The 21,044-nt window shown below is 42.9% G+C and overlaps 1 protein-coding gene across 1 annotated transcript; it reads left to right on the top strand.

The window, feature by feature from the left end:
- Positions 1 to 7,831: 7,831 nt before the first annotated feature.
- On the top strand, positions 7,832 to 19,301 carry LOC118781356 (SAM pointed domain-containing Ets transcription factor). Its single transcript, XM_036534355.1, has 6 exons — positions 7,832 to 8,282; positions 15,763 to 16,211; positions 16,884 to 17,081; positions 18,065 to 18,112; positions 18,570 to 18,704; positions 19,123 to 19,301. Exons 2-6 carry the CDS (start codon positions 15,776 to 15,778, stop codon positions 19,299 to 19,301), a joined length of 996 nt encoding a protein of 331 aa, XP_036390248.1. The 5' UTR covers positions 7,832 to 8,282; positions 15,763 to 15,775.
- Positions 19,302 to 21,044: the final 1,743 nt, after the last annotated feature.

Here is a 21,044-nt window from a genome sequence, read left to right as displayed (position 1 = left end):
ATGTTTTAATGTGCTTCTTACCCAGGGACTGCAGATGCAAATTACCTACACACTGCAGCTAAATCTGGTGCAACTAATGTGTTGTGCATGGTCCCTGCTAAATAAACTAAACTGAATTAAGCAATTCTGAGGGTCTTACAAACATTGAAGATTTATGCTCACATTATACTGTTTAAAGATCATAATTCTTTGTTTGTTTTAATTCACATCCGCATTTTGCCCTTAAGGCTTATAGGGTTCCATGGGGGTGAGGGCTTGAGATTCACCCGATCACTGACTGGATTACAAACTTTCCCTCCAGAGGCCTAGTGTCTTTCATACACTCTGATTTACAGACCACCACAAACTGTCCGATGTCAAACAGTGGGACAAGGATTTGACTGCAGGGGTAGACTCAGTTAATGGGGATGCAGTATGGGACAACATTTTTAGTTCATCAAAGAACCCACATCACCAGTTAATTCATTTTAATATATTCCACAGGATGTACTAGACTCCTCTTAAGAGGTATCATACAGTAGCCTTAATGCAATCTCAGGCCCCACCAATAAACTGGTACATTCATGCACATGATTTGGGAATGTGAACAGGTACATGAATTTTGGGAAACTGTATCCTCGATTTTGTCAGATATGGTGGAACATGCCAAACCTCTTGATTCCATTTTACTAAAACTTAAATGATGACTCTAAACTTGCCCTCTTGGAGGAACAAAGGAAAATCTGTCTTATTGGCTTAACAGCAGCCAAGAAAATGATAGCCTAGTGCTGGCTCCCACTATACACCTTCAGTGTGCAACAATAGCTGGCACAGTTTCAAGACATTATAACGTTAGAACTGTCCACTGGTAAAAGCAACAAAGCAAAGGCCTCCACACTGAAACTCTGATGAGATGCTGCCACAAAGATTTCCAATCTCATGAATTCCCAGCCTTAAGACCCAGACCCTCAATAAAGTAGCCTGTATGCTACTCTCTGTTTTTGACAATGTCATGTATGTGTAAGGGACATGTTGCTCTGTATCAATAGTATTATTATATACTTAGTGGTGTATGTTATGTTTTATTTTCTTCCATTTTACTTTTCTTTCATGGTCATAGTCCAAGATGTATCCTTTATTGTTGTCACTTCTAAGGTGTGGTACTGCTATCTCCTGTGACTTGGATTGCTTGGCTGTGGGGTACAGGGGTGGGTGTGTGTGTGTGTGTGTGAGGGGGGGGGGGGGGGGGGGGGGGGTGTACGTTCCTATAATTGTCAATAAAAGATTTGATCACAAAACAAATCCCAACAGGAAGAGTTTCAGATGAATTCAACAGAAACATAACAAGACGTCATTCTCTCAGTCATCTCACCCCACTGTCTTGGGTACAGTGGTAGGTTAGAGCTGCAGTATTCAGGCTGTTATCAGGACTGTTTATGTGAGTGCGGTGCCACTAGGCACACAGTCCAGCCCTGCCATATGGCTGATGACAAAAGCAAGGCCATGGGTGTTAACACCACAAGTTACTTAGAATCACTCAGGGTGTGGGTCCCATACCAACATGCACACTCTCACATGCGTGCATACACACATGCACACACACACACACACACACACACACACACACTCACACTCACATTGTACACGAACACAATGCACACATGCAAGCACAAAACACACGCTTGCACGCAAGTGCACGCACACATACATGCACAGTTCTAAAAATATTTTAATCGAATCTAACAACATTCAGAACAATAATAGAAAATAACCCAAAGTAATAACCTCTGCTCAGAGAAGCACTGGTGAGGTCTGAAAACAAACATATCCTTTAAGGTCCTTATCTCACAGACTTTTCCAAATCGTATTCCATTTTTTTTACAACTACATGCCTCTATAATAATTCTCCACAATGTAGGGCTGACCGCATCAGAACCACAGACCTTCTTACCACTACTATCACTGTCTACTTATGACAAACCTGTTAGACTACAGGTTCATCAGCTTCCTTATTATGAGAACCCGTTCAAGGCCAAGTAAATAAAAATGTAGACAAAACGTGACACAGCTAAGCTGAATAAATATCAGACTTCCAAAAGGAAAATGAATGTACACATGGGTAACTAATGTTTCCTGGAACAGCCAAAACATCAAGCTGCCACTTAAAAATATGTCAAGGACAAAAAGAGCCATGGCAAGAAGCACTTCACCGTACCTACCAATTTACTTGGCTTTTACATTTCTAATACCTATTAGAAAAGCCCTTCCTCAAATAGTTATTTCCTAGCATTTAACCATTTTGTACTGCATTTATTATCAATAAATATTTTGTCTGTCTCAATGTTTAAGTCTTCATTTTTTAAAATTCATCAAATGTTTCTTATGAGAACTATCTTACATGTTTCACAAAACATTTACAGTATGTCAGTATTCTTAAAGTATGGATGCTAAATACACCTGCGTTCTGAAGTATGACCAACGGCAATACCTTGCCAAAATATTACTAGAAACGTTGCCTTCATCTTGTAAAAGTATGTAAGTAAATTACTACTTTTACCTTATCATTACTAACCTAAAGACATACAACAAAGCAATTTTTGGTTCACCATAATCTGGCATGGTGGACTATAATCTGCACACTATACATTGAAAATGAACCTTGTCATAACAAATAGGTATGTCATATTAGCCTAACCCATGATGTGGGCCTCACATGGACTAAAACATATATTGAAAACATATATATTTCATTGTGTTCCAGTCATAATATTGGTATCGATAATAACTTTGAAGACATGGGTGCCATCACATGGACAGAATATGCAATATAAAAAAACAAGGTGAGTGCATTTTAATGGAATTCCACTTTGGAGCCCTCTGGCAGAACTCATGGATAAATTTCAAATCTTACAGTGAACAAAGTGTAAATACTTACTGTACGTGGAGACAGTGCCAAAGGATACACTGTCTGAAGAAAAAACAGTGTTTTTAGATGTTTTTTTAGACACACAGGAACCAAGAGGAACACATGTAGACAAACACACTGCTCAGCAGATACTGGATGTAAGTGCTTTACACTCCAGACACTGTCTTCTAGTAGCAATACTCTCCACAGTATACTACATGACATTACAGTTCTTTAGCAGACACTCATCCAGAGTGACTTACATATGTTACAACTTACACATGTTATCCATTTATACAGCATGATATTTACTGAGGCAACTCTGGATTAAGTACCTTTCCCAAGGGTAGAGCAACAGAGGCCAAGTGGGGAATCGAAGCTGCAAGGTTTTGGTTATGAGCCCTGCTCCCTATCACTACGTCACATTACTGTCCCAATGCATGATGTACCATGTAAAAATGCTGAACAGTAGCTCAAAATGATAACTGTCTTGGTGATGCGGCTATTTCTTGGAATCCTTTGAACTCAGATTTTGAATTTGCATATTAATATAAAAAGATAACTGCTGTGTTCATCTTCAGGAAACAATTACCCACTGTGCAAACGATGTGTTTACAGAGATGTAAATGATCTGGTTTTTCTCTCCTCAACTGCTCAATAACAAGACTTGAGTTTGTTACTACCAGGGTTACAAGATGAATGAATCCTCATGCTAATACAAGCTAATGTCCTAAACTGGAGATGTTAAAAATAATACAGCATTTACTGGCCTATTTCTGAGGCCTTATCTCTGACTGTAAAAACAACAACATATTCTGTATAACTGACTTGAAACAAGAAATATTATATGATCCATACAAATGCTGCCAGTCAGCCATCCTAGCCAGAGAAACGAACTGCATGTGAACACTGTATGGGTGGTGTGTGCACATCAAGCCCCGCATATCAATACAAACCAAGGTTTATTGTGGTGTGAAGCTAAAGGAACAGCATATTCTGCAACTAAATGCAGTGCAAAGAACACAAACATAACAACTACTCAAGGACCCGTCCCCTCCCTTTGAAGACCTTCAGAGTTGATCAAATATTTGCTTTTGACTGAAAACCTAGGATAGAATATTATGGGAGTCCCAGAGATATAGAGATTGTCGTTGTCGTCGTCGTCCCCCTGGCCCCAAGGCACAGGTCTTGATAGCTGTGCCCGTTGTTTCAGTATCTTTACTTATTAAGGCCATGCAAGCAGCATTTATTCAGTGGACATGAGGATGATCGGGGAATCACATGAGCAGTAATGCAGTACCGCAGGACTACCCATGAAACCCTGGTCTGATGACCCTGCAGCTGTGCTCCCGTCTGCATGGCACCACTGCCTCAGCCTGAGCCACAGACAGCACGGAAGGTGAGCCTGTTATTACTGGACTCTGTCACTTCTACAGAGGATCAACAAAAAGCTCAAACAAAAGCAATTCCTCAGAACTCAGCAGCACCTCATAGCTGCCCAGGTCACAGCTGATCTTGTAAGATAAGGGGCTGGTTAGTGCTAGCATCATACGTAACTGGGGAATCCGAGAACTGGGTCATACAGCACTCAGGGTTTCTGCCCTGACACCATAAGGATTGTAGATGCTATACACTGTATCTACCAACTATCTTCTCTATGAGAGTTGTGAGGACAGACAGGTATTAGTCCCCTGATGGTCAAAATGTCCTTGTGCAGGATACAATCCAGTAAAATAAGCAGTCTCGTGTGACCACGGTAAGGAAAATCTCTCACCCCGTTGGCTGTCTGACCCTGAGAATGGCTCACACCCATATACTGATACTGAGTTGTGAGACACACTTGTTTAGCACATGTTCCATGTTTTCCACTTTCTGAAACACTTGCTGAAAAAAATCAAGTATCCGTGAATCTTGAATGATTATGTGTGTTAAGAAAGGAGATCCAAACTGACGTGCTACCCACAAGTGAACTGAAATACTGGATTTGTGTCAGAATAGATCAGAATAATGTGAGACAAAATCTGCATTTAGACGGTTATTATGAAAACATTTTCAACCTTGAGAAAGCTGGTGGTGAATTTTTTTTTTACTGTACTTTATTGTTAGCATGACAGTTAATGTGGGTAAAGCAGGAATGTATTTTTTCATTTGTAATCCTAGTCTGTGTCTCATGAAAATGCACATCAAACAAAGTAAAAGGGCAAGTTGTAAAATCTCCGATTCCCACATTATTGTTTGGGCAACTGCTATGCAAATTGGACTGGATTTGGAAACACACCAATGAAAATCAAACCCTCATTCACAGAACATTACTCAAATAATAAAAAGGTGTGATGCAGTTTGCTTTGTGCTTACAAATCAGTCACAACTGACTTTCAATTCCACCAGTGTCCAGGTGGAAGGGATTTAAAAAGTGCTCATTCTGTATCACGCTGCAAGCACAAGAGATAGGCTGACCACTGCATTCACTCCCATCTCTGCTGAGGTATATTCAGATAACAAATGTACATCTGATGCTCTCACAACAGGACAACCTTGCTGGAATGCCATACCAATATTGACACAAAAGTATGTGACTTCTTGACACTGTAGAGTGTATGATAAGGAGGAATCAGAAGCACTCCGTGGCCTCTCTGCAAGGCTACATACATGTACTCATCAGGAAATGCTTGTTTATATATCTTGGATTTCAGTGACAAAACGCATTACTTGCATAAAATAACTTGTAAATAACTAAAATACACAAAACTAGGCTAAACTGATTCACTACACCATTTCATGGTGACTTGACAGGGCAAGCATTTGAAGCAGGGACTTCAGTCGTTTAAATGCAATGGTCATATTAGCCTCAATGGAATGCTTCTGCTCCACTGTGAGGGTGATCAGTTGGGGAGAGAAACCCTAAGAGGCATAAAGCACTCATAACCTGCATGACTGGGACTGGGAGATGGTGAGCAGGCAGCAGTAGTTTGCCTTGGTGTGTCTGTGTTGACCCAGTGCTTGGGCTGCTTTACCTGTGCAAACACTACACTGCCTGATCCACAGAGCCACTCTAATCCCTCCCAATACCCACATACACACACATACACACACATACACACCTACACATACACATACACACACACACACACACACACATTTGCAATATGTACCTTCCACACAGTCACTCTCTCTCTTTCCCACACACACTCATTCACTCACTGTTATAGCAATGCATGCCTTCCACACAGTATCAGTCTCTCTCTCTCTCTCTCTCTCTCACACACACACACACACACACACACACACAGAAATACACTCAAGCCAGGTATATTGCTCAAATTGCTGCCATCATCTTGAGCCTCAGGACTTACTGTGGAGGCTGTTCCCGTAAGTGTCCGTCATTGCTTCAGCTCTTGATCCAACATTAGTTTCAGAGAAGGAAGTAAAACATGTCATGAACTCTTGAGATTTTATCAAGAAGGTTATTTCAAGTGTTTTTTCCACTCTGTCCTGGCAGTTTTGCATATTGTCTAACTCTGAACAAACTCCCTGAGGCTGCAGAGAGAATTAAGTTGCTTACAGAAAATTTTTCTACAGTGACATAACTACTAATTACACATTATCCTATCCCTCTATACTCTTCCTAGTCCGTCTCTGATGTTTTAAGTTGTACCAATTACATTCTTTTTCAGCGATAAATGAGGTGGGTAAATAGATGTGCTATACAGTGCTGTTTATTGGCACTATTAAACAATACTAAATGTATTCTGGCTTGCTGTGAATGTGGAACATGCTGAAACCTGCTAATGAGAACCTGAAAGGCATGTGGCTCAGCATATGGCACTTGGTCATACTTGTACAAGTTCATTACGTACAGAATTGTGGGATGGCATGTGCCTTAAATCTGGATGGGCATTCAAGATGACTTCCAATTCATAAAAAGACAATCTGTTGTAAATTGCACTTGAATTAAGTATTTCATTTTTTTACTGTATTTTTTTTTTTACTATAATCACTATAAACTGAAGTACAGGAACAACAACAACAACGATGAAATAAGAAATAAGAAAAAACACAGAAAGCAGTGTAGAGGAGGAGGATATTTTTTTTGAATATGTGAAGCATATTCTATCAAATTGATGTTTTCCTGGTTCAGAGCTGGCTGGCCCTCTCGCAATAAGTTAGCTATGCACAGGAGCACACTCAAAAGCCACATTCATTACTAATCAATGTGAAATCAAACCCAGTTAAAAATTAACTATATTTCTTTCTTGAGTTCTTCAACATTTCCTCTAAAGGCTTTAAAATCTCAGTGCAAAGAATTATGTCGAAAAAAAAAACCCTTTATCAAAAAACCACGACATGACCACGACAGGAACACACCCTCCGGCTCAAAAGCCTGCAAGGGCCGTGCAGTGGTCGCGAGAGCAGAACTATGGGGTTGCTAAATTTAGCATTATTATTATTTTTTTAAATCACTGGTTCATATTCCACATGCCCACATGTCCTTCAGCAAATTTGATAAGCAAATTTTTAGCTGCCTGAGAGATGCAGCGCTAATCCTGCTATGCAAATCTGATCCTTGAGCCTCCCCTGCATGGCGTACCGAAGCCGAATCCTAACACTGATTGTTAGCAGTCGCCTTCATTCATAAAGTGGAGAACAGTTCTGGAGCAAATATTGTGTGTCCAAAATCCTCTTGGGGAAGCGCTCGCTCGCACGGAGATGCCGGACAGCACGCACCGAGGGGGGCTCTTTCCCGTGAGGCTTTCTGTCAGCAGCCTTCACCAACAGCTGTGACAGGCATTCAAGGGGTTAAACAACACAACACAACGGCTTTACTGTCTTAAGGAAGGGGGGGTGGGGGGGTCACTGACGAACTCAAACACCTCCAGCAGAGGTTGGCGCACACACGCTGTTTACTCAGGTAAATAGGGCCTCGTTATAAATATGACCTGGAGTCAATGGAGCAGGCATTCCTTCACACACACACTCATGCGCGCACACACACACACACACATCCATACACCGGCTCTTGCAGGCACACACAAACACACAGGTTGGTGTAGAGGGAGTATTAAACTGATAAGGCTGATTATGCGAAAGCTCTTACGCCTTTATAACACACTCTCTCCCTCTCGAGCCCTTAGCGCCGCCGTGGCTCTCTGAAAAAAGTGGCCCCTACCTCGGGCACCAATCTCAGCGGTTCTAGGTACGCAGCCATAGCGCATTTCACGCGTCACCTCACCCCCCGGGTGGATTCCCAAAACCACCAGGGCGCGCGGGACCCACCAGACTGGAGATCGACTGGCTCGGGAGCCGGACAGCCAGCCTTCGTCGCCGTACCTGCGCACGCGGTGACAGAGCCCTTCACACCACTGGCATCACCTCAGCGCCTGCACTCCACTCTCTCAAGGTAAGAGCTCACCGATCCGCTACTGCAACCCACTACCACTAAGCCTGAAGGAGACACACTGCCGGCACGCCTGTGGATACCATGGACCCCTTTGAATGGCATGACGAGGCTTTTCAGAGAGGGGCCTAGATACAGTGAAATGTGTGAGGGGGCTAGAGCCTGTGTTTGAATGTTTTTTTAAGAGTAATCTCTGGAGGTCTGCATAGATCTCAAATCCCAAACTGTGTTATTTTATCTACACTTGACTCTCGCTACAGTAGGGTAAATAAAGCAGGTATATGGAAGCAGTTAACTTAGCGCTGGGTGTTCTCTCTCTCTCTCTCTTCTGGCTCCCCCAGTAACAGGTGAGCCCCTTCCTCTTATCACTGTGCAGCTGTAAATCAAATGTGCAAACTACTTGCTTGATCGTTATGAGATGCTATCTGGAACCTGGGTGGGCTGATCTGGAACAGAGCAGAAACTTCCTTAAATGAGGTCAGAAAGTAACAAACAAAAAAAAGCTATGTATCCACAGGTCCATTTCAGCACGCAGAAGTATATGAAGTCTATCTGACGTTAGTACTGTGAGGGGACACGGGTCATGGGTCTGACATGGGTCCAAAACTGAGCGGGAAACGGTGGATGAGACCCACAGCCGTAGAACTCATGTTGCGGTGACCCAGAAAAAATAACTATCGATATTCTATTGAACATGTACCACTACAAAGTCCATCTTTATTCTTATCAATGTGTAAACTACCTCCAGGTAAAGCCGGCAAATAATAATTCCTCATATTTTATATTAACTGAGCACACTAAAGGGCTAAAACCTGCTTTGGAAACTTGATTGAGAGACCCCATGGTTGCTGGTTTGAATCTGGGGTGAGTTATAGCTTATGGGGCCATGTACCTTCTGGTACAATAAACAACCAGCTGTTGAAATGGAAACTGGATAATACACAAAATGTTTCTTACAGAATGTAAGTCACCCTGCACATGAGTGAATAAATAATAACATAACACAAAACACCTGATAATCTTTATCCAGGTCATACAGTGCTCCTGTTGGTCTAACTGCAGACAGGCAGCCTCATGGATATTTACATTTACATTTTCCCACAGCTTTTCATTCACAAGACATGAAAATGTAATTTCTTACAAGGGGTATGTAAAGTTTACTTTAATCCTCCCTAGATCTTGCAGGGGAACTCTGAAACCATGTGGTCAAAGGAATACAGGCAAACAGACAGACAAAACAGGCACTCCGCACGGCCTCCTTAAGAGAAGTAAAAATATGTGGGATTTTTTTTTAATTAATGTCTGTTTGTGGGTAAAGCTTTGCATATCATTTGAATACTCTGGATGCTGGCAAATGTAATCACTTGAACGAAATCACAAACTGACGCTTTACAGTATTTCCCCGAATATGATACATTTAGTGTAGGCACAATGTCTTTCGCCGTATTGAAGTCTCCGCCCCTAAATGCAAATAAGTCATCGGAACGGAGGAGGAAAGGATGAAAATGCAACAGGCTGAGTTTTCTGATATGAAGATGTAGTGGAAACAGGTCCCCTTGCATCTGCGCCAGGTGTTTCAGACTCCAGGCGGACGAATGTTACCACGCGCAGAGCTGCCAACAGCTCATTTCAATTACTGAGGTGCACCCAATACCTCCACCTGTGCTCTGCACTGTCCGTGCAACATGAGAGAGCACGCTCAGCATGTAGCTGTTTTGCTCCCTTTTAGTGAGCCTGTTTCGGCGCTTGTGCCTCTTGTGACATGACCTGACATGCTGGATAACAGAGGGTGATAAAATCTCTGATTTAGGGAAATGAGGGCTTTTACACCCCACTGCATACCCTTGAGGCATGACGGCACAACCTGGCGATGCAATGATGTTAGCACACTTCACTGGCACCCCCAAAGAGCCGCATATCATGTTTGGCAGTGACAGGCATCACCGTCACACCACATGCAAAAGGGAAGAAAAGTGGTAAAGTAGTCACGTAGGCATAGCTGCACCCTCCCTGACGCTGGTCCTCCCACTGACTCAGTCATAACTGGGTGTAGTGGATAACAGATGACAAAAAAAAAACCCCACAGCAGCAAGGTATAGTACCTGCAATGGCATGCACCATAATCAGTCTAATCACCAATGCCTACCGAGGTGTTAAACATAGCACTCTGGTTATCTGTCTATTTTCGGGCCATGTACTTTGCTCTGAACCAGTCAGTGAGAAAATAAACACAGCACTTGCACAGTCAGAATAATGCTGCATACAAAGCCTATGATTCTTTCAGGGAATCAAAAGTACACACACATTAAAAAGTCATTATTACCAAGGAACATAACCGACAGATTACTTTTTAGTTTCAGCTGAATATGTCACAATTCAAAGGTGTGCACAGTTCACCTTTCCTCTGGTTTCAAGCCTTCTTAATAACAACATAGATCCTCACCTATGCCTTACAAACACCGTTCTAGCATCTCCACGAATGCATCAGACCTCTCCTATGTTTTTTATCCTGGCATTTCCACCTCCAGGAATATTCTCCAATCATCCCACTTCCTTGTACTTGCTCACTCATTATGGGTGTGATTACCGCACAGCACTCCAGGCTTACAGAGGATACCTGCCTACCATAGTCAGGTCAGGATGGAGCAGGGATCAAATGTAGACCGCTAAATAACTGCAGCAAAGGGACTCTGCATTCCTCCATTGTAGAGAGATGTTTAGTAATGAATGTGACACCACCAACCCGAACACTGACACTAAGGATCACAATAATTTACCAATTTCATGCACTGGGTACTCAGTCTATTTATTCGCACATAATTAGTCACACACACATATGCGTGCGCACGCACTGAAATACAAATACATGACAACTGGTATTTCCTCAGCATGTGGCAAGATCAGCTATCTCACTTACTAAATAGAACACATTGTACAGTTTCAAAGGAAAAAAAAAGAAGAAATTTCACATCACACGGTTCCCTCTGTTTTTTTTTTAATATTCTGCAGGCTGCCAAACAGTTTACTCTTCAAGTCAGAAAATTGTCAAAAATTCTGACTAGACCCCGCATTTCAATAATTATTCTAAATCGCTAACTAAATCACTGCTCTGTAATGGCCATTTAATTTTTAAGGGCTCCGTCTCTGTGCTTCTTTAATGAAGTAAAAAGCTAAACCATTCTAATTTTATCAAAATTAAATTGCGCTGCAATCTAAGAAATTACGTTCAGCTAATGTAAACACTTGATCATGTGACTCACACTGAGATAACTTGAAACATTACTTGAAACAAACTATTTATTCTTACTAGAATAAAAACTAACAAATTGTGAGTGTACTTTATTAAGCGCTGCAGGAACAGCCAGCTAAAGTTTGTGCGTCTTTACTCTACCATGCCTTCATTTGGTTAGAGGTACACTTGCCTTCCCACCACCCACAACTAACCCCCAGGCGCACATCATCGATCACCTGTCGGGACCCAGGGAAAACCCTATATCACATAAGAGCAACATCATCTCCCTGGGGCATGACTGTGTCTGTGTCTTGACTGTTGTCTGTTGCCATAAAATACACAATTGTCTCAGGTGCTCCCCTGAAGCCTGCTCGTATCACTTCAATCTTTAACTGATGTCACTTCTTCGCTTTAATATAGATAACAAAAAATTCACAAGTTTCCATCATGGAACAATAATTTGGCTTCGTAGTCAGACGCTGTTTCCCGTGAGAAATATCAAACTCTAAAGTCCCCAGAAATGAAAGAGTAAGTTGGGCCCAAATCCTGGCAAACAGCCACGCCCAACTGTACACACACATTTAACTCCAAAACCAAGCAATAGAACATTTTCTAAGGACAGGATGGCTTAAGCATTTGGCTACATTCTCCATCCTCTGCTGAAAGGAGTACACACAGAAAATGGTCGCCAGGCCTTATTTAATTTTCATGACTTTCAGGGTCATAGTCCATGCATCAATAACACTTGACTTCCTAATGCATCAAAAAACAATCAGGGACTCAAGTTTGCACAATTTGTCTTTTTGGGACTGACAGCTTTCTCAGAAAGGGCCCTGCTGTGAAAAAGTTCCTTGGGGCCCGTGCCATGGTGTTGGACTACACAACACGCCTTTGTGGCGGACTAGTTTTCAGTCTGTTACACTGTCGGCCAGGTGGTGTGTGGACTCCACTGAGGTTCAAATATATATATATAGACAGAGGAGCTATTTTATTGGCATTTCAAAATCTGCTTGTCTCCCTCTGTATGTGTATGTGTATTTCATAACAGGGTATCTGCATACCCGTGAAACAAATAAGTTTTGGGTTCCTCACCTGAGCAGGGTAAGAGTGCTACACATGTTCCCAGGGCAGCTGTCTGCCCTTGGCCCTCTTTATGAGGGGGGCTGCCTCGCGAGGAAATGGACCAAGCCCTAATTCCCCTGAAATGAAAACCGGTCTTCACCAAACTCATTTAGAGATCAGTCGCCAGCTTAATCCTTCCCCTGGAGGGCCTGTTTGCGTCTTTTTTTTCGCCTCCCTCCACTCCCACAGAAGAAGCGAAATGACTACATTTGCTGGACTAATGGGCTTAGGGCAAGCTGTTGCAGGGCAGTGTGGGTACGCAGCAGGCCTGGTGGCTTTTAATCCGGTTCCCGATAAACCAGTGGAGACAACACCAGCCTGGGACCTTTATTTAGGGAGTGGGGGAGGGAGGGGATGAAAGGAGGTATTTAGAAATGGGGGAAAGAAAAAAAAGAAGTAATGAGAGAAGAAGGGAGAGGGAAGGTTCTTTAGAAGAGTGTTACTTCATTTCCTTCAGGGTTAGCTGTAGGGCAGCTTCAAAGGCCCTGTCCCACAACTCACTGACCTTCTTTCAGCACAAGTGAGGAGGCCTATCACACAAACCACCAAAACCTCTTTGGTGAAACTCATTTCCCGTGTTCTGCTTGTTGAAGGCTGGGTCTGCCTGAGGCTAGGGGGGTAAAATGCTCTCAGGTGTGAGAACAATTTTAGCACCCCTGTCCCTGGCTGTTTTTTGGGCTGCCCATCCCAGGCTGCTGCACCTCCACTGTGGTTTTGTTAGTCATACTGAAAGTAGATCTTGGCCCTGTAGGAGGGTCGGCCTTGTGCACATGTGATGAGAGGGCACATTCTTTTTATCATTAAACACAAATCACCCCAGATAATCACTATGATGATTCATCTCCCCAACCAAGATTTCAGCCATTAGCTGACCACGCCAGTCTTTACACTGGAATGACGTCAGCTCTGCGTCAGAAGAATTAACTTCTGTTAGTGGAACAAGCAGCACTAAAAAAGCATGTCAATTTTGTGGAAATGGTTCCCTGGTAAATACAAATACAGAGGGACTGCAATTACTCATTGAAGTGATTTAAAGCCACTTAAGAGTTATTCTCTGAAACCAAGACATAGTTTAGCCTTAAATTATACTTAATTTGGACTCTTCACTACACTGAGCAATTCACTGAAAAACCCCTGGTTCCCATAAAACATAAGTATGTTATCTGCATATCTTAATTAATGTTATATGACTTAATGTGCGCAATGAATATGACATATAAGTGCCGTCAAACCCCTGTAGAGCCCTGTTAGCATCTGCTGTGTGAAAACAGCTGTAAAAATAAAGCTCATAAAATCAAACTAATAAAATGTCTTCTATCAGGAAACCCACGTAGCCTTTATCCCTCTTATAGCACTCATTGTGCCATACAGGTAAAAGGGAACGGCCCGCTTGCCTGTCTGCGAAGTGTGTCTTTTTCTACTGATGCGAGCGCCTTTATTGTTTGGTTGATGTTTTATTTGATTAAAAACCCTGGCTCCAGCTGGCATTGGAGACAGGAGACAGCAGGGCCGGTGATATGAAAGGTAGCACTGCTGACAGCGTCGGTCCAGGGCTGAATCCCAGCCACTCACCCCAGGTTGGTGATCATTAATGAGAACTGACCCACAAGTAAGCGACTCAGTAAAATCCATTTAGCCCCCACGCCTTACCGAAATTGCTCGGTGACTTCTGTTTTTGGGGGTTCCCTGTCCCCATCCTTGCTTAGGCCCTTTGAAGAAGCTTGACTTCAGACTCAATAAAAAAAGCCCTGGTGAATGCTGGAGTCATTACATAAACTCACAGTCCAAGAGTCAACATCTCTTTAAAAGATCAGTTAATGACATGGAGCTCACATCGTTTTTAATTACGGATTGCAAACTGGATGCACTGTAGCAGACGTTGGATCACTGGGTATTTTCCCTGAGAGAGAACATGTAAGTTTACTTTGTTTAGCTCTTGACTGGGTTCTTTTTAAGCAATTCATCAGTGTATCTGGAACCAATAGGGACATTGAAAAAGTTAACATTACATGGCTTACTGCTACTGCATGAAAAATAAAAATATCAGCGGAGTGCTTCATTCAAAATAAATGTTTATTATCAGACTCAGGTCTTACGATAAATAGTTACCAAATGCATTCCAAATGAGTGAACACTACCACTTACGCAGTGAATTAATTTGATAAAATCCAGAGTTTGTTTTAGCATTACTACTGTTTAAACATTTAGGCTTGGTTTCACTGTAATGCAGCACTATGTGAAAAAAGTGGAGATTTGCCAATACCTGAATTCAAAAGGTGAATTAGGCACTTGGACTTATGACGTGTAAGTCAACATTTATGAGAAACTAGTTACAAAATCGGTTCAGGTCTTCCGTTTGCACTTCATTTTTGACCACAGAATGATTTTCCATCTGACGTTTATTCGTTTAATACACAACATAGCCGGAAATATAATTATGGTACATTTATGAAAGTTTTCATCTGTAGCACTATTCAATGCGGTTCAATGTATCCTCAATATAGCTTGTGTGATTTATTTATCAATTATATTACATTGCATTACAGTGGTTCAGCAAGTGCTCCAGAGTAACATACACAGCTTACAATTTTTGCATTATCCATTTACACAGCTGGGTATTTTCTGAGTCATTCCAGGTTAAGGACCTTGCCGAGGGGTACAATAGCAAAACCCAATGGGAAATCTGGCAACTGGCAACTGTTTGATTATGATCCCTGCTTCTTATCACTATACTACACTGCAGCCCCTTTAATCAATCTATTTCAGAGGTTACTGTGGGTTAGGTTGTCCCAGCACTGAGGCAACCCTCTGGGTAAAGATTTGACTGTACTTGATTAATGTAAAAAATTCCATTCTTCTGCAGTCACAACTAACTCCCACATAAATGGTTCCATTCCAAGGTGGGGCACTAGTGCCATGGCACTGAGTAAGGCACTTTACCTGAAAGGCTTCAGCAGACGTCCAGCAGTGTAAATGGATGTATCAATGGATCAGACAAAAGAAAGAAAAAATACATTAGCTGCTCATGAAAAAAAGGTGTTTGCTGAGAAAACATGTGAAGAAATAAGTGTTATATGAGTTTTCTACTGTAATCATTGATTGGACTGACTGAAGCTTATTATGTTACAGTGCTGTGGTGGGGATGGGAAGCCCAGCTGGGGGTCAGGTGGCCGGCACACTGCACCCATCCCATTTGGCTTTCGCCGAGAGCTCCCTGACTGACCTGGAGCAGGACAGCTGGGAGCTGGACGACAGCAAGTCGGCCCGCGACGCCCTGGCCTCGCCGGAGCGCGGCCTGCAGGGACTCTACCTGTCCTGTTTCGACATGCTCTTCACCGAGGACGCCGCCTGGCTGCTGAAGGTGGCGGAAGGGGCGCCCCCTGCTGCCGGCAGTCCCCGGCCCGAGCCTCGGAAGGACCCCGAGCAGTGCCCTGTCATCGACAGCCAGGCCCTGGGCCTGCCCCTGGGGCTGGACTCACAGATGGAGGAGCGATCCCTGGAGCAGGTGCAGAGCATGGTGGTGGGCGAGGTGCTGAAGGACATCGAGACAGCCTGCAAGCTGCTCAACATCACCCCAGGTACCCGACCGCACACCGACCCCACGACTGGGTCACCCAGCCAGGCTCAACAGGTACACACAGGCTGAACCTCTAAACTCAAATCCAAAGACAAACTAATACAAGGTGAACACAAGTGTCCATCAGAAGACTGGCCAGTACATTAGTACGCTTAAATATTCCATCAATTTCTGGTCCAATTTCAACCCTGATTCTAACCTAATGTGTGGCTTTGAGAAATTGCAAGTCCTGCTTGCACAAATGGCTCCAAGTCTTTTAGCAAAATAGATGCAGACTCAATCACATAATAAATGATTTTCACTGAAACAAGTGAGTAGACATATAGACAAGAGATTCTATTTTGTGCCCTTCATGAGAAATGCTCCAGGTGAGACAATCCATCTGATTGCCCTATCTGTTTATCAGTCCTGGGTCCTCTCTGTTCCAAAGTGCTGAACATCACCAGACTAATAGCCCATGGGCTTTCACACAATTAAGATCACCTTTAAAGACTGGAGCGTGCCAAGTAAAACAATTCGGATCGTTAAAGCTGAATTACCACCCAGCACCTGTAAATACACGACCGTGTACATGTGCTGTCTGTTCCCAGGAGGCTATAATACAGCTTTCTGCTTTTGTTGCAGCAGAAGCGTACTGCTTTTTAATGTTTTGACATGCCTCTTTTTCCCCCAGACCCCATGGAGTGGAACGCGGGGAACGTGCAGAAGTGGGTGCTGTGGACGGAGCACCTCTACAGGCTTCCCCAGGTAGGGAAGGCCTTTCAGGACCTCAGCGGCAAGGATCTGTGCTCCATGAGCGAGGAGGACTTCCGGCAGAGGTCACTGCAGTGCGGGGACGTGCTGTACGCCCACCTGGACATCTGGAAGTCAGGTACGCTGACCGGCAGGCCGCCAGCAAACCGGCTGCAGCTAACACGGGAAAATGAGGCCAACGCTGGTCATTTACACCAGGCTTTACCTCTACATCAAACCAAATATTCCACTCTAGCTAGGGATGCTGTTCTGTCACAGAGATCTTGAGAGGGAGTGAAATGATGGCAGTGCAGAGAGAAGAGGAGTTCTTACTCATACCGGGGCTGCAGTGTAGCATAGTGGTTAAGGAGCAGGACTTGGATAACATTGTGAAAAAAAACTGTAACTGTAAGTCGCTCTGTAGAAGAGCATCTGCTAAATGCTAATATATATATTTTTAATATATTATAGCCTGTAATATCCCTACCATGATACATGTGAACAAAAGCAATATGCAGCAAACATCTTGGAAGTGCTTCATGTGAATGACTTTTCAAGTTGGGCAGCTGTGGCCAAATGGCAAGAAAATACAGCTTTACACTTTCAGAGCAAATAACTGTGAGAACAAGGACTCGAGTCAATTTGCAATGTTTGCATTGCTGTTGTCACTACTGCCTCAACTGTACATTTCCATCACCTTTGGTGTTACCTGAGTTTGCTTCAGTGCCCTATAGATATTTGTCCATATCCTGTTAATGCTGTGTGAAATTTTCCATGCAAGACTCTTAACCTTTCAAATGGCGTAAACCAATCATACACGGACACACCCTCTGTCTCTCACATAAATTATTTTAGTGACTGACCGTCTCTCCACTGTGTCATAGAACAATGCCATCTGTTTGCTATATGTCAAAATCAACTCACTTGGTGTTATCCTCTCATTGTTATATTGGTGTACTGACTCATCAATCATTACTACAGAGGGTATGCATTCAAACAGCCATTTAAACAGATCATTCCATGAATGTTGACTCAAGGCCTCATATCCAGCCTCCCCTTTCTTCATTACATTCAATTCTGTGAGTCTAACTTTGTACCCCATCTCTGTCTCTCTCTGCTCAGCTGCCTGGATGAAGGAACGGTGTTCGCCAGGTGAAGGCAAGCTTACAGGTAAGGGACCGCCTTCGTCCTTCAAAGTGCTTGTTTACATAGAATAGTGTGCTCATTTGTGGCAATGAGGTTTTTACGGTGCAACAACAAGTCGTGTGAACGTGACTGAGACAACCCCTGGGATGTCTGTCTTAGGATGGGATTCAGCAAACATCTGTCTTTAACTTTGACTCACAATTCAGTGCAAAAACTGTTACTTTTTGCACAGTTTAGCAAGTTTACTGAAATGAATGATAAAAATATCCTTTGCATGGAATTTGTGAGCTTGAGAGTTTGTAAGTTAAGTTAAATGCGAACTTTTTTGTACACCAACACAGTCACAAACAAGTTCAGTTATAACCAAAATAAGTGGAATAAACAACATCTCGTTGTATTGAGTAAGCTAACATTTGCACTGATTCGCACCTAAGACTTAAGGAGCATGTGTTGATTGAATCCAAACTCTTGGTGGTTTCAGGAGGAGAGGAGCTGTGGTCGGAGGCGGACTCCTTCTGCTCTGGCCAGCCCATCCACCTGTGGCAGTTCCTCCGGGAGCTGCTCCTCAAGCCGCACAGTTATGGCCGCTGCATCCGCTGGCTCAACAAGGAGAAGGGTGAGCAGGAGCGGGCCGGGAGCGGGGTGCTCAAAGCCACAGCCTCTCCACCGAGGCCTAACAACCTACTGCACACCGTTGTGCAAAAGTCTTACACATTATGCAATTTTCTCTGATGCCTAAGGAAAACTACAACTTTGGCCTTGAATCAATCAAAGCTTCAACAATTGCCCCTAACTACTGACTCGGTATTAGATGCAACTTTTATTTGCAGATTTTTTGTTCAGTCTTCACCAAAATGAACAAAGGAATAACACATTTATGAGTTAAAGTTGTGGACAAATGCTGATTAAATCCAGGCCTCTGCCTGCTCACATTTTAGCCTTTTACTCTTCTTCCCCAATTATTAGCAGAGGTCACAGGGCTGCACTGCACCAACTTTTTGTTTCACTACGCCCCATTTCCCTTCCCCATCCAGGTATCTTCAAAATCGAAGACTCGGCCCACGTGGCGAGGCTGTGGGGAATCAGGAAGAACCGTCCAGCCATGAACTACGATAAACTGAGCCGCTCCATCCGCCAGTACTACAAGAAGGGCATCATCCGCAAGCCGGATGTATCCCAGAGACTGGTCTACCAGTTCGTCCATCCAGTATGAGGGGAGGGCGTGGAGAGAGAGAGCAAGGGGTGGGCAAAGGGGGGGGGGGGGGGGGGGCTGGCATCTTCTATATGACAGCTCTCTGTAGGGAAGCGGACTTGAAAAAGCACACTAACTTCTCTAAGCTCTCTCTACTGCTGTTCCCCATCAAAGAAGAAGGAGGGGAAAAAACTGAAGCCCCTGATTTTAGCTGAAGGAGCTCACATGTGACCTTTTGTCACTGTAATTCTTAAGACTCAAATGATGATGAAGTTCCACATATATGAAGACAAACCTCTGAAGGTCAAGAAGACCATGACATGGAGCATTCTTCAGAAAGAAAACTGACAGAAACTACTGTACAGCCTTTACAAATATGCATGTAAACTGCCTTATTTTCTCCATGTGCGTTATCTGCCTGTTCTCCTTCTTCATGTTAGGGGAATTTACATTACTGGTTTGGTGGGTGATTTGGTGGGTAGACTACAGGGATCTTGTCTTTCAATTTCGATAATGTTCTACATTACAGAGCTCTATTTTTATAAAGGAAACGGCCTTTATAGGTTTGTTTTTTCATTTGTTTTTGTTATTTGTCTTTATTTGGATGCCACATCAGCTCTTAGGGCTAATGAATAACAGTGTACTCACAAATGATCTACTTGCTCTTGATTTTCTGTGATTAATGCTGGTAGTTTGAGGATTACTTCTTGGGAAAAACATTTTTCAACATTCTTTATCCCTATAAAAACTTGGAAAATAAAACCCTTCCTGTCACTCAATATGGCACTGAGAAATGAGGTACTTTCAAACCACGGAAAATGTACACGTTACCTCACTACTGACTGTATATATTGACCTCTAGTACACAGACGATCCATGTTACAAAATAGTTTTTTTTCTGTAACAGAGTAACCTTGAAGCTGATCTTCTTCTCATAGTACAAAATTACTAATTCATTACAGGACTCTTAGGTCCTCACCCTTTTTGTGGGAATAGGGTGGTTACCTTACTGTAAGAATATGGGCTTGGCTCTGGCCTCTGCCCAGAGGCTTAAACAAGCCTTTTCACCTGTGCACTTTGTTCACTGAAAAGCATGCTCTTAAATCCTTCTGACATGACAACTTTCACTGGTTCACTGACATGTGAGTGTGTCTGCAAACTCACCCGCTCAACTGCTGTCGGCTGTGTAAACTTTTCAGTCTTACTGCTTCCGACCAGCAACAAAAAAGAACACTTGATCCTTATATTCCTCCTTTTTTCTGTTTGCTTTTATTTACGGTGTTTACCTTTCTGCCTTTAATGGTTTACTTGATTGCATCACACGTCAGTACGGTACAATTGTTTCAGAAAAAAATAACAGGTTTAACCTCAAATAACAGGTTTACACAATAAAGGTCGGATATGGAAAAGGATGATAATGGATTTCGTGTCAAGTAAGAAAAAAAAAGTAGTTTAACAGTATATGTGCTTAGACATTCGTTCGTTCATTCGCTAATACCCTTTCATCAATGTTACGCAGGTCGTTCCACTGGAACGTGACCTCATTTAACTCGTACCAAGCACACACCAAGGCACAAATTCAGGTGTCAGTGAGCGCGCAATGTGAAGATGAATTACGCGTGACTTGTCATTTCATTGTCCTGTGCCCCCCTGGCCATGCCATTTTTTGTCTTCATTGTTAAACCACATCGATGCCAACATCATCTATTTTTGTGTATTGTTAACGTAGTCTTAAATAAAGCACACACACATAAATACATATAT

This window comes from Megalops cyprinoides, chromosome 7 (assembly GCF_013368585.1).
Source record: "Megalops cyprinoides isolate fMegCyp1 chromosome 7, fMegCyp1.pri, whole genome shotgun sequence".
Classification (NCBI taxonomy): Eukaryota; Metazoa; Chordata; class Actinopteri; order Elopiformes; family Megalopidae; genus Megalops; species Megalops cyprinoides.
Note: the sequence above shows the minus strand (reverse complement) of the source record. Positions and strands in the feature narration are given on the sequence as shown.